Source organism: Apus apus, chromosome 1, assembly GCF_020740795.1.
Source record: "Apus apus isolate bApuApu2 chromosome 1, bApuApu2.pri.cur, whole genome shotgun sequence".
Taxonomy (NCBI): Eukaryota; Metazoa; Chordata; class Aves; order Apodiformes; family Apodidae; genus Apus; species Apus apus.
Genome location: NC_067282.1, coordinates 133,595,364 through 133,610,541, shown reverse-complemented (window position 1 = coordinate 133,610,541; position 15,178 = coordinate 133,595,364). Strand labels below are relative to the sequence as shown.

The 15,178-nt window shown below is 36.5% G+C and overlaps 1 protein-coding gene across 7 annotated transcripts in view; it reads left to right on the top strand.

The window, feature by feature from the left end:
• Positions 1-15,178, top strand: part of PPARA (peroxisome proliferator activated receptor alpha) — a 42,041-nt gene that overhangs the window by 9,174 nt on the left and 17,689 nt on the right. For 5 of the 7 annotated variants that reach the window (XM_051632027.1, XM_051631940.1, XM_051631577.1 and 2 more), the window contains one exon: positions 13,018-13,262. In XM_051632027.1, coding sequence (XP_051487987.1) covers positions 13,055-13,262 — 208 coding nt within the window. In that variant the 5' untranslated portion in view covers positions 13,018-13,054. Of the gene's footprint in view, positions 1-4,324; positions 4,413-12,562; positions 12,642-13,017; positions 13,263-15,178 lie in introns of those variants that run through there. The other 2 variants (XM_051631751.1, XM_051632119.1) reach the window with 2 other exon arrangements.

The window sequence follows — 15,178 nt, the reverse complement described above, 5'->3', positions numbered from 1 at the left end:
CAGTAAGCAAGGTTGAAATCACACAGCAATAAAAATAGGCTCACAGAAAAAAAGAGTGGTTAATTATTTCTTATCCTTTGTTTTATGATAAATTTAAGACAGGTTATTTTCTTTATAACACAGCAAGGATTCCAAGTTCTAAAGAGTACGTTACTGCCAGACCTTCCAGTAAGACTTGTCAACAATATATACCAATTGCTATCACACATAAAGGTCTGTGGATGTAAAACAAAAGGATTCTTGTATCCTAGTTTATAAGAATACATTTTAAGGTATCCAGACATATATATAAACCCTAAGGGCTGTTGAAATATATTACCAGAGTTTTAGGAAGTGCTTCAAAGTCTTTGCTCAATTCTGTAAGTTAGGGGCAACTGGTTTTATTTCTTTTCATAAATATAGTACACATAACATTTCGCATTTATTAGTAGGAGTTACACAGCTTTGTTTGTAAAAGTTACAGTATCTTTCTGGATAGGGCAGTCATGTGTATTGTGGGTTTTTTGTTGTTTGGGTTTTATTGTTATTTTTTTTAATCAAGCATGTGAGCAAGTAGAACTTCTGAGTTAGAGGTTTGTGTAATAGCATGTGTCAATATGTTCAATAGAAAATGGCCAAAATTTTGCCTGGCATTGCCTCTGTATGTATTAGATTATTATTTTAACTGTCCATTTTAGTTGCACAGATGTCTTTAATTTGGTACCCTGTGAAGTTTATTTTTACCATATGTAGTGAGAATGTACTCTGCAGGAGACTTAGCAAGGGGCTTACATTTTATTGACTTCAAAAATTGATTATTACTGAGATAATAATTTAGTCACCACACTAAAATGTAATTTGTTTGCCTTTTACCCTGAGATATCTTTATCTTTCAACAAATGAAGTCTCTAGAATATCAGGGGATAGTTAGAAGATTATTGAGAAGCCACTTTGCATAATCTGAGATGCTGTAATCACATTTGTAAGGAAACAATTGCAACACTCCCATTCAGTCCTGAGGATCTAGTTTCCAGTGAGCAGCATGTCAGGACAGATGTGTAGGCTCTTTGTAAATGCTGTACACATTGGAATCAACTTTGACTTCACCACTTAAACTTATTTTGCATCTTACTTTTAGAAAAAAAAAAAAAGGGTAATGGTTTAGGACATCTAACATGTGCATGCAGTTCTTAAGATGTAGTTTCTGTGGGACTTCTGGTCTGTTCCTTTTTTAAAAATGGTCTTAATTCTGGGCATACCATGCAACCAGATTTAGCCTCAATCTGAGCACTGATTTCTGAGGTCAGTGTTCCTAGCTGTTAATCAATCAAAAATCTTGGCTTTTGTAATTAGCTTCTCACACGTTTGTACAGTATGGCAAAACTTAGAAGAAACAGCTGACTTCTAAATAAATGGCTACGGAGCTTTGGGACTCATGGAGAAAGTAGGAGAGCTTTGAGTTCATTAACACAGTAATAAAAATATAGCAAATACTCAGATGACATGTTTGTGTGAACGTGACCTTGGATCAAATAGCAAATACATAAATGTCGTGTTTGTCCGAATGTGACCTTGCATTGATTCAAATATCAATCATAAATCAAAGCCTAGCTTTAATGTACGTGTAAAGAAACAGCCTCTTAAATGCTGCATAAATCTTTGCTTCTCAGACCACCTCATGTGGTCTTCACATGTAAGTGTTCAGCAAATACACGGGGCAGCTGTGTGCTACACACTATATTCTTTTAGCTTCATCACCTACAAGGTGATGTCATGAGTTACTTAGAATCTGTAGAATTTTGAGGCACAAACTGCTATGGCTGCTATGATTAACCTGTAATTGTTTGAATCTTGCTAGTGTGGAATATAACAATGACTTCAAGAGATATTAACAGTGAAATATATTGGACAAAGAAGATTCTTTGGAGATTCTTTGGAGAGAGGAAAAGAAAAAGGAAGTGTGTGTTACAAGCATATGTATATGTGTATATATATATATGTATATGTGTATATATATATATATATATGTAACAGCAAAGTGGGGCTTTTATCAGAAACTGTTGTGAGCTGTAAATAGTATTTGTGGAACAGTATTTGAACTTGAAAGAGAGCACATATCAGAGAACGCAGTACTCTATAACATAGTGGTTACTAGCATGTTGCCGTGGCTTAGTTTCTTGCAAAAAAAAAAAAAAATCTTACTGTTCTTTTGAATTTCTTGTTAATAAAATATACTTACTTAATTGGTCATGCCTCAAAAATACTGAATATTATTAACTCCAATCTGAATGTTTGCTTTACATGCATTAATAACTAATGTAATCATTGTCCAGGCTGATTTTTATGTTTTTTTTGTCATGTTAATAATAGTTTGCTTATTCTATTGAGATTGTAGTGAATTCTCAACCATGCGCCAGAGCTCATTATTTACTATACAAGTGAAAAAGGAGGGGAAAAAAATTACAAATTACATTTTTCAGGATTTCTAGGCATCTCAACAATAGAAGTTGAAGCTAAGCTAAAGACTAACAAAAAGTTTTCCAGTGAAGTCTTTGACAGTACTTTCTTGGTTTAGAGTCAGCAATTATCTTGACATCAGATTGGATTATAAGGTAGTTAAAAAAAAAACACCCAACAAAACAACACCCAAAATCAAAACCCACAACCTCAAAAAACTCCAAACCAACCACCTAGAAAAAAACCCTAAAATAAAAGACTCTACACAAAACACTTCTTGAAGAAAACAGTAAAGTGAAGGAGAGAACATTATAGGTTACCAGTAACCCTAATATAATATTATATTGTGTATATAATGTACATATATATATATAATGTAATATAGATATATATAATACATATGTATAATACAATATTATAATATACAGGTTGTTCACTAATGTTGCCATTGACTGATACTGAAGCCTGACTAGTCAACTCTTACAAGACTTTAAAGGATTCAGCAGACAGACATTTAAAGAGAGATTTAAAAGCTTTACTCTGACATATATTTACTTCTGACTTTAGCTTCGGTTCAGCTTTCATTAGAAAGAAATTCAGGTCTTCCTTTTCCTAGTTACAGAAACCAACAAATTATCCACTTTTTTGATGCAAAAACTCGCATTTAGCAGAAGAAAATATAAACAAAAAATCTCAGTGTCTTAGTGCAGACTGGAATCTATCTGCCTGAGCTCGATGTCAGCTCCAGCAGCAATGCAAGCTGCACTCTTTGCAGAAATGAGCTAGGAAAAAACAGATTTTCCTTTTATCAGCAGGGCCTTGCAGCATATGTCTTTAATCTCCCATTTGATGCAGCAGATGTCCATTTACGTGGAAAAAAGCAAGCTTGACTTCGGACAGATACAAACTTGAGGTGATAGACCTGTAAGTCTTGTCTCCGGAGCCTGAAGGCAAAGGTTGCGAAACCTTTTTGTCCCATTGCTGATGAAGTCAAATCTGGCTCCTGTTGTTAAAAGCATTAGCAGTGGCTAATTTAAAGACAGGCTAAAGATCTCTTTGTACTGATAACCTGGAACTGTGGTATTTTGTTACATCTCAAGCTGAGCTCTCTCTGTTAGAGACTGACTAGTCTCATGTTGCTTATCAAGCATGATTTTCTGGTCCAATGTAAAGTCAGTGTGAGAGTCATGTATATAAATGTAAAGTGTTCTCAGCTGAGTTCCTGGTTAAAATGCAACCTCTTGAGAGGCTGAAAGTAAAGTTTCCCACTAGAATTTTATGCTAGCAGGTGATGCTAGGATGTTGTTTTTCTTTGAGCTGGATTCTACTCTCGGCTTGAGTTTCCAGCATTGGAATTATTTTTCTTCCTCCTTTCCCTTCCTCCCCTTCCCCCTTCCTCCCTTCCCCCAATTCTTTATTGGAGTATATTGTTTCAACTCAGAGGAAATGCCTGTACCTTTCATTTACTGTATTTCTGTGGGAGTTTTACTGCTGGAAGGATGATGAATAATTGTGGGATGTGCATGGTCCCGCCGAGCCTTTGTGAGAGTTTCATGGCCCTGTCAGAAGATGGTACTGCTTAATCTAATAGAGATGCTGCCTGATGTCTAGAGCAGTTTTCAGCTCTCCCTGGAGACTGAAGAGGCAGGGCTGCTTTCCTTCAGGCAATGCAAATGCCTGGTTTACAGGTCTGGCCTGTTGATGCAATCATTGGATTCTCCAGAGGGGATTCAGGCTGCACATACACATGTATTTGTTGGCACTGCAGCACGTGTCCCTCTCCCCAGCTGCTTGTTTCTGGTCCTTCCACTGGGCCAGCACAAATATTTGTGAGGCTTTGCAGTGAACTGGGTCAGGGAAGCAATCTGATCAAGAGGTGCTGCTTTTTAATTTGTAACTGTGGCCTCAAAGAGGCCATGGCACGGGGAAGTCCATGGAGTTCCACTCAACTCAAATATGTGAGTTGCCTGCATTAGGTGAGATGAAGACCCCTCTTATGTCCATTTGCTGAACATTCAATTCTGCTTTGTAATTTGTTTCTCTGTTAGTAGTTGCATCTGTTGTGTGAAAGTGAGAGGGTATGATACTTGCAATCAATAGTTTAATTACTTCCTGAGTAGTTTTGTTGCAGTCTTGAGTTACTTCTTAAACAGTAATCTTGACAAAGCAGACAATTTCTACAACTATGTAGAGTTTCATGAGCGTGTTACATAATTGAAAGAAAACATTGGAGGAAATAGTGAGTAAGTAATCATGAAGGTATAGAAACCAGCTGGATAGTTTTAAAGCAGAAATGCTGCATTTAAAAGAGGGATGAATAGCCCTTTTCAGAGACATTTATCTTCCTTTAATATATCCTAGGCAATGAGACTCCACAGTGTCAGGACCCGTGAAGTAGCTTCTACCCTGTGCCACTAAATCTTGGAAAGAAGCTACAGGGAGATGCCAACAAGGATTGAAGCTGGCTCAGTAACTGCCAAGTAGCTGAATAGTGACTGTTAGCGATTATGTCATTGTTCCTTGTATTTTTTCAGTCTGTGCTTTTACCCCTTCCTTGGCCAATTAGTTGCTTTTTGCTGTCTTCTTTTTTTTTTTTTGTCTGCTTCTCTGTAGGGTCTGCCCAAATTTTCATAGCTAAGCAGTGTTAAGCAATCATTTCAAGAAGTATTTTGGGCTTTTTGGTCTTTATAAGTTGTGATATTGGTGCAAATGCTAAATTTTAAACTGTGTCTTTGTATATACTGCAATTATAAGCAACTCTAAGTTCTCTTTTATAAGGAGGTACAGTACGTTTTTCTAGCAATCCAAGAGGACTTTGCATGTCTTGCCTTTAACTGAGTGTTTTTATAATCACAGATGTGAGGTTTTAGATTTTTGCTTGAGAAGTACAAAAATGTTAAACAGATGGTCCTAGAGCCTTACATTTCTATAATGCAGATTCTGAATTCTGGCTGCTTTGCACTTGAATATTAAGTAAGGAATCTTTCATATTTAGTATGGCTACCTCCTTTTTGACAACCCTTGTTTGTTTTCTCTACAGAATTTGTATCCTAATGTATTGTGTTACTGTTGGTAATGTTCTTGCCAGGTGACAAATGTTGCTTATGTTAGTATCTCCTTCCATATGTTCTTACTTTTAAAAGTGGTTTGCACCAGGAAAACACTGCCTTGTAAATTACTTTTAATAATTTTATTAGGTAATTTCCTTAGTTTTTCAAAGTAAAAATAACCAAACAACTAACAAAATAGTGACATCCTAAGAGCTGAGATTTTTGTCAAACTAATGGGAACTTGCATGCCCAATATCACATATATTGCACGGTACAAGAGTTTCTGACAATGTCATTATACTTTTATATGGCTGGAAAACATCTGTTCTGCATAAGCCACAAAATAAGCTTAATTTTAAAATCTCAACACTTGGCCTAAATAAGCCGTGTCGACCACAAAATTACATTTTCTTTGTCTTGTGCTGGGCTAATAGGAGCTGGTGCTGCAACACAGACAAATCATAGATGCTCCTGATGGTCTGAAAGAGTAGGTCCTGTTGAAGAATACTTCTGCTTACCTGCAACATGGAATTTGGTGGCTCCTGTGGTACTGTTCACGCCTGACCTGTCCTTAATTAGCACTGCTCTTCCCTGCATCTTCATACTGCTTGTACAGCATGTGAGCTCATCTGTTTTAGTCCCGTCTTTAAAAGTGTTTGCTTATGGTGTTGGGTAATTAGTTGTATGGAAAAGCTGATAAAAAATATTAATATTCAATAAGAAAATCTTGGCTTTCCTCTCTCTTTTTGGATCATGTCTTTTAAAATCCAACACGACAGAAAATCCTGGGAACAAAGAAGTGCTGCTGCCTGGCTCAGTAAGTTCTGCTTGGGTTTGGCTGAGTAATACAAGAGGAAAAAAAAATACTCCCATGTTGCTTTTACGACTTTCATTATCAATCAGCAAAATATTTGCAGTGTTTCAAAGCCTTATCAGCTCTTCCCATGTGAAGTTAGAAACTCCTTAGTGTTCCTCCAGTTCTGCCAATACTTACAGATCAGAGAAAGAATCATCTTTTCACTCTTTTTTCTTAAGGAACAAATGTCTTTCCTTTTTGATCAACCAGTACCTTAACTGTTTTTTTCCTTCTGCAGACTAATGTAGACCAGGTTGTCTTACAAGCTGTGTAGTTCCATTTCTGTTTAGTGCACTGCCCAGTTCTAAGGGGAGTGGTACAGAGAAAGAAGAACATTCTGCAGTATTGTGCAGAACATTGTGAACATTGTGCAATACATTCGAACATAGTGCATTGAAACAAGGTGGCATAATCAAGGTTGCATATAATTTTTTGTTAGGAGACTTTTAAGAGCTTAACTTTGCAATTTTGGTATCATTTTTCAAAATTAAGGTATGTGAACTGTGAGTTGTTTTAAAGGCAAGGATGCTTCTAAGCTGTGTGGTATTTTGGCATACAACTGTGTAGAAGGAAAAAAGATTAAGTTCTTTGGTTTTGTTTTGTGGGGGGTTTTTTTGGAGGGCTAGAACTGTCAGTCTTGATGAAAAGATGGCTCATGGACATTTTTTATCATCTCAGGCATAGTAAATTAATATATGTCTTAGATTCTTAATACTTTGTAAAATATAAGCTATTACTAGTATGTAAGTTTGCAAAGTATGAAAGCTGAATCAAATGTCACAGGATAGAGGAGAAAACATACATCTTTTCCCAGGTAGGAGACTGGACTTCATATTTTAGGTGCCAAATTTTTTTTTCAGCTATTTTTGTTTTCAGTTGTTTCTTACATGGTAAATCAGGCTATGGGAAATACCTTGTAGCTTAAATGTTTCAGGCTTTTCCTATTCTCCTCAGTTTTCTACTGCAGCCACTAGTTTTCAGTGTGCTGTATTCAGCCACAACATTTTCCAAGTGACCTAGAGGTAATGATTGTTTCAACTTTAACCTCGGTATTTGCAAGCAAGCCCTTTACACGATCAATTTGTTTATGCAGTAAATCCAGACTTTGTTATTGCTTCTCAGAGACCTTTGCATCTGAGAGACCTATTTCCTTACAGGGATTATCCCTAGGATGGCAAGTATTAAATGTGGAAGGGCCAGAGTTTTAGTCTTTCACCAGCCCTTTCAAAAATGAAGCAAATAACCAATGGCTGCATGATTGTGTTTTGGCATTTGTTTTATTGTTCGTTGTTTGGTTGGGGCTTTTTTATAATCTGACTGCTGTTTCTTTAAGATCTGTTTCAAATTTAGAGGTAAATTACTGATTGGGTGTTTGCAGTGTCGTGGTGGGAAAGGGAGACTTCTTCTGTAAATAGGACATATTCCAGAGATAAGATGCTGTGAGAGAGCACCAGTAAAATCTGTTTATCCTTAAAGCCATATTTTCAAGAAATTATGTTCTTATTTTTCTGTCATACTCTCTTGTTTTCAGTTTACTTTGGGTGTGTTTGTATGTGGGTGTAGGAAAGGGGATATGGAGACTAAAATTTTTTATGGGAAGCTGGGAAAGTCCTCTGCCAATGTCTTTGTGACACCGAATTTTTCTGAAGTCTTTAAGAGTAAGAAGAAATGTTGACTTACACAGATTCTTAAGTGGAATCATCGTGCTGTAGCTACCACAGCAATCTACTGTTGTAATAGGCTCAAATTTTTTTTTGTAAAGCAAAATACTCTTTGTGAATACTACTGAAATGGACTTCAAACTCATTACTCTTCCCGTTTTACAAGCTTTCTTTTCACAGAAACAAGGATTAATGCATATTAAGCAGGTGTAAACATGCACAATGTACAGGGAAGACAGAAGGCAAATGGTTTATTGCATGAATACTAGACATTTTACTTAAAGGCTTTCTGTACTTATGAAAAAAACATCAAACTAATTCTAACTTTTTTAGTAATGAAAATATTAGCATACTTTGATAGTCTTCAGAAAGGGTTACGTAATGGCTGTGCTTGCTAAGGTAGCTAGTTGATCATTGACAAGAGCCATAATGATTAAACAGCTGTAATTTACTAGTAGTGTTTGAAAGTACAAAAGGGTATGTAATTTAAGTTAAAACAATAAGCCCTTCATTTATGTTTCACTAGCTGTTAGGTTGTTCTTACATAGGTCCAGCTAAAAAGTCTGCTGAATTTTAAATATTTACTGTAAAGTATAGTGCAATTTGGGCAATACCAGGCACGCTGCTGAAAGAGCTGTTGCTGTGCTCAGAGTCCAGCTATCGAGCCTCTCCTTTGCTTTCCTGTCAAATAATGCCTATTTTGTTTCAAGGGAGACTTCAGCGTTCGCTTAATCGTATAAAAATACTTGTGCTGGATGCAGAAATCAGACTTGGAGAGATGTACGTGATTCAGTAGGGAACCTGAAGTAACGCTGGATGCGAGGAGCCTAGTGCCTCCTGGAACCTCCCCAGCTATCCCAGGACAGTGTCCTCTTGCTACGTATCCGCAGGGGAATATAATGTTTCTGTGCCATGAACAATGTTTTAGCCCAGGAGAACCTCCTGAAGAGCACACCAGAGGAGCAGTGCTGATCGTGTGCTCTGCCATTCCTTTCTTCTTTTTTTGTTGGTGGCCCCTTAGGGAGACAACTTTGGTAGTCTCCTTTGGATTGCCAGAGAACAGTTGTTTTTGTTCTTGGCTATCATTGCAAAAACAACTTACATCAAGGTTTCTTTACGCTCTTCCCTCACCCAAAAGAGCCACATCACAGGGACAGCAATTTAACTTTGATTTTATAAATAAAATGCGTAAAAGTGATTTATCATTTCTCAACTGGAGTATATTCCACTTAGAGACATCAGGTACTTAATGTAGTAGATAACTTAATGTAGTTAGATAACTAACAGCAACCAGCAGTTAGTTCCAGGTGTTGCTGAGCTGGTTCATGCTGCATCAACAGAGAAACTGCAAAGATCTACGAGATTGAGAGCGTCAGCAGAGAGTAACAGATGATGTTATCCAGAACTGTTTGCAGTCGAATCTTTTTCTTACTTTGTGAAAATAATGTTTTGTAAATCCGCTCTGCATCTGCAAAATTACTGCGCATCTTGAGCCTTCTTGAGATTGCAAGTGTTGCTGTGAATAAATGCAGGTGGTTTAGTGCTAAAATCTTTGTCAGATAATCTACAATGATCTGTGCCATTTTTCCTTGGTGTGCAACCACACATTCCTAGCATTAGGCTAATTATTTTATTTGTAAGTAGTATTTTATTTAGGGTCTTCATTTATATAATTTCTGATATTTTTTTTTCTTCAGGAACTATGGTTGTGTATGTTACAAGCATTTTTCTATTTTCAGTTTTCTGTCAGACTTATAAGTAACAAATGTAGATATTTCTTAATATGTTGTCAGGTTCTAAGCCAGTCAGATTTGTAAGAGAACGAGATAGGACAACTGTTGACTTTTAAAATAAAGTTATTTTACTAAATAGTTTCAGATTATGGAAATTTTATAGGGTCTGTAACTGAGAGCAGCTACACTTCAGTCCTTGATGTGAAAGCATTTATTTTGTTTTAGTTTAAAATATAATGTTCTGTTACGTTGTGAACTAGCCAGACCTCCCAGTCAGTATTGCTTGGATGCTCTCAAAAGCTGCAGCAGCCTTTCAACTGATCCCTTCAGGAAGAACTTGAAATGTGCATGAAAACTCTTGTATTGCTTATAAAAAATTCCATTACAGTGCTGACAATCTGGCACAATATCCTAGTGAGTATTTAATCTATCAAAATGGAAAACTTAATGTGACTGTTATTTTTAAATAGAGGCAAGCTGTGTGTAGTCGTAGAGTAGCAATGTGACAGGTCCAAGTAAAATCAGCAGTAACATATCTGTTGTCTAACTGGAGTTAAAAATAATGGATAAATTCCCATTCTTAGTCTCCTAGATGCTCTTATTTGCTATGTGATCTAGGGCATATTTTCCTTTTCTAGTTAATACTACCCAGTTTCAAAGGAATTGGGCAAATCGATCTTTACTAAGGGTCCTGTAGTATGAGATGGCAAGTTCATAATAGTAACAGCATCTGTTTTTTTTCCTACTCAAGGGAGACCAATATTCTATCTTGTTTATAAAATCAGATATTTGGAGATTTGACTCTTATAATTTGTTATTCTTTCAGCCTTCAGAACTGTTTATTGTGTTTGGCTTAGTTTTAATAGTCAAGATACAATGAACCATCTGAAAACTTTGTAATCTCAGTTATGCTGGACAGATCCTGAAACCTTTAGTGTTTACATTCACAAAAAACTCCATTTCAGTGTGTGTGAACTGAGTAAATAAGTAGGAGCTCAGGATTTGGCTATGTGTCTGCTGCTCCTTTATTTCTGTCCTTCCAGGTACATGGTAAACTATTAGACTGGGGAGAAAAAATCTGTATCTTTGATCTGAAATCATATTTGGGTTGGGAGTGCCAAGAGCACTGTATTACTGTAGCAGTAATATTTTAACAAATTGCAGGAAATCTAACTGGACACTGGTTCAGTAAACTTTTTTTAGCCTCAACAAAGTTTCTTTGAAAAAACAGGTACAATGGTGCGCAGAGCTATAATAAATTGCCCAAGGATATATAGGACATATTGTTTTATTCTAATAATTAGGGTTTTATTGTTTATATGATTACACTACAGTTTCAATCTCCCCTTGTACTTGAGAGGTTACAATTTTTATGTATATTCACTTGGCTGAATGTACCACTACAGCCAGTGGATGCCAGTAATAAAGAGAAGGGGTGTTCTTAAAATCAAAGTATATACATTTGCCAAGTCTAAGATATATACTTGAAATAAAACCGGTTAGCTGCAACAATGCAAACTGTGGAACGGACAGCCTTATGAAATGCAGTGGAGAGGGTGTTTTAATTGTTTGTTTGGCCTTACAGTCATGTAATGAACACACTGGCAAGCACTATAGGAGTGATGTATGTGCACCATTGGTTTTCCATGAAATGACAAAAAGAAGTAGCAGTGTGCACTGATAAGTGCACCTGAAACATAAGTAATTTTAAAACTGTGTGCACACTGCAGGTTGTCACAAGCATAGCTTTTAGTCTTCTTTAGAGTAGGTCATTCTGCCCTCAGATAGAGCTATGTAATACCCTGCAAAGTTATGCAAATATAAGTGTAGGCAGCCCTTTGCCACCAGGCTGGGGATGAAAGGCTTGATTGTAGATATCTCGCTTCAGAACATTCTGAGTGGTTTTTAAACGTAGCTGAATACAAGTGATGGCTCTCTTCAGTCAGTAGTATGAAAAGCAGTAGTCAGCAATTTGTCTTGCTTTTAATTGTACCCTTTTGGTCAATTACATAGCCAAATATGACGACTTCTTTTTTTTTTTTTTTTTTTTTCCTCCAGAATAAGTGTCTGATTTTCACAGGGTGAATTTGTCACAGATTAGCAAAGACAATTATTTATTTCTTCATATAAAATGTTTATCACCATAGGAATCAAGCTAATTGGTATTTGAGACTTTAAATAACACCAAGGAAGTTTTGTTGTTGTTTTGGTTTGGGTTTTTTACCATTTTTGTTGCAAAACCAGCGTTTGTGCATCCCCAGGCAGGCAGGGGTTGGCAGTTTCAGGCTTCCCAGGGAAGTGCAGGGAGCACGTGTTCTCTGCAAAGGAACTGAGGGCTGAGCGGTAACCACAGTAACAGCCAGAGCTTCTCCGACTGCTCCTGCATATTCATTGCATGGACAAGTCTGCAGCAGCACGTGTTTATAGGCACACTCAGTCTAACTCGGCTAGGTTAGGTACACGGCATAAAAGATGAGTCTCTTTTAGCAGCAGCAGGTCTGTGCAGCAGCAGCAACTTTCTGCGGTGCGTTCACTGGTGCCTTCCCTGACAAGTTAATAGAAGGAGAGTTAAAATGTGTGACATTTTCTTAGGAACCTGTGCTGTCACTGAGAGTTGATGACAGCGGTGGCTAGTTTTGAAGGCAATTTTAAAAGCTTAGGTCACTTGGGGAAATAAAGCTAACGCTAGGAATTACAGATATATTGGATTGTATATGCTGGAGCACCCTTGCTGAGTGTGTTCTTTGACCAGAGTCAGTAAAAAAGTGTTAGTTTGGCCCACTTCTACAAATATTTTAGTGTAAGACAGTATTTTGTTCTCTGCAGTGTCAAAAGACCTATCAAACAAATTTAAAAGGGATGAGAACAGAGGACCAAATCAACATATCTAAACCTGTTAGATAAGGTGAGAAAAGACTGCTCAAACATAATATTAATGCATATTTATATTTGTTAATTTACTATATATTTTGGTGGGAAGTGCTTAATGCCTGCTATAAAAACTCAATAGACAACTTTTGTCAGCAAAGGAGGGAAAATAACAGTCTACAGATTGATCTTGGAATAACTTTAATTTGTATTGATGTATTTTGGGGATGTTTGGCTTTTTCTCTGTCCTGCTAATGATGTTGAATGTTGTATAATATTTCATGATTGAATTAGAATTCATGTATTCAGTGTGCTTTAACCAATTCAAATATTATTCAATTAAAAAAAAAAAATAAACAACCTCTAGTATTATAAGTACAGGATTATTATTTTTTAAATTATTCTTTCCCCAGTGTAAAGAAGTTTAAGTGACTGCTCTACTTAATCAAAATGGTGGACACAGAAAATCAGCTCTATCCTCTTACTCCCTTGGAGGAGGATGACATAGGCAGCCCTTTATCTGGAGAATTTCTACAAGATATGGACAACATTCAAGACCTTTCTCAGTCTCTAGGTGATGATAGCTCTGGAGCTTTAAGTTTAACGGAGTTCCAGTCACTGGGAAATGGTCCAGGATCTGATGGATCAGTTATAACGGGTAAGACAGTTTTGGTTTAACATAAAACTTCCTTTATACAAATGCATAGTAATAGACATTAAAAACTTTTCTAATGCAATACTTGCTGTTTATGACCAAGTGTCACTAGAAATAGATAAGATGATGGTAGCATGCTCTTGAAATCTTTAAGGCTAAAGTTAGTTTATTAGACAAATGTTACTGAAAAATAGTGTAACAAAATGTTGCCGCTTTAAATTGTCATTAGTATCAACACCTTTTGCAAAATGACTTATAAATCACTATATATATATATATATATATCACTATAAATCACAAAAAAGCTACTGTTCAGTGTAGTCATGCAGGAAGTCACAATCTTGTACTAATTTCCCATTTTTAAAACTTTTTTCTAATCACATCTATTTGTGAAGTATTTTGAAACATTTGCCTGAAATTTATAATCTAACCCTTAAAAGCTCACCAAGAACTCCAGTATATTTTAGTGTACTGATGTTTTGGACATGCTGTTTTCTCCCCCTTCTCAAGAGTAGTGTTGTTCAGCTAATGACTTCTACCCTGGTTAAATTAACAGTCTCAGGGTGCTAATACATTACATGGTCTTTAGTCAGAAGATCTTTGTGAGAGGCTTTTTTTGAGAGATCAAAGTGGGTATGGGACACTGCAATAATGTCAGTAAGGTATTCCTTTTGAAACTGGGGATTTACAAATCTTTTAGCCCTAGAGCCATTTAAACTAGTTTATTATTAACTTTCTGGTTGTTTTGCATTATGTTTTGTTTTGTGGTTTCTCACCTTAAATCAATTCCTGGGCTGTGATTACTATTTTCATTACCAAAACTGCACCAGTACAACTGAGGCATGCTTCTCTGCTGAAGTGGTTGAAATTAGTAGTGTGAGTTTTGAAGGGAGAAAGGAGACCTGCCTCTTGGCACTATCGCCCAAAGGAATCTTTGTAGAAATATTATTTGAGTCCCTTTTGGTTGCAGACCTTCATGTTAGAGAGATGCCTTCCAGAGGAAAAGTTATGTGCTGGGTTTATAACATAGTCCTTCTGAGAGAAGTTGTTTTTTTTCATTATTTGTGTGGATGTGTGTGCAGGTCCTACAATAATTTAGATCAGCTTCTACTGTCACCTTGTAATTGGAATGTTCACTGCAAAACATTCTAGTTTTGATGTTAGAGAAGATGGAAAATGTAAACTTTTAAGGGTCGAATTCTATAAGAAGTAAAAAGAAATGAGAATCACTTTAAAAAAATCCTGGGTTTTAGGCTGTTCTTGAGGACTTTGATGCCTGTGGGCTTGGCAGTGCTGGCAACGCAGACTGAGTTCTGTGCCAAGGTTTTTTCCAACATAATACTGGCTGACCTACATTCACAAGTGTTTCTTAATCTTTCTGTTAAAATAACACACCCATTAATTTGCTCAAGTCTTGTGGTGCAAGTTGAAAGATGGAAGATAAAAGAAATTCTGGCCTCAGAAAATATTTTCCTCAAATAGGGTGGAAATATTAATTGAAATAATTAAGGTTGGAATGTGTTAGTTTTGCATCATGTTTCTCTAGTAGTAAAATGCTGGAAGAGTTTCTTTCATTGTACAGAAATCCAGAAATGCTTTTCCCATTATAATAAAAAGATAAATTACCTGAGCAAAGCTTCTACTGCTGGATTATCTTAGAAGCAGACAGATGTGTGACCTTGCTTTTAATATCTGTTTGGCCTCTCAGCTGGTGTGCAGGAGCATGTTTTCACTTTGAGAAAATTTCACTTTTTCTTTAAAAAAAGTTGCCTAACTGCTTTTTAGGCCTCAGTTTAGATCATCATTTAAAACCGTGAGTAGCATTCCAGAAGTCAAGGGGACTTTAACTGTAACTCAGCATGAGCTAGGAATATGTCTCTTGTCGTCCCATAGCAATACATCTGGTGCTCAGCACTTCA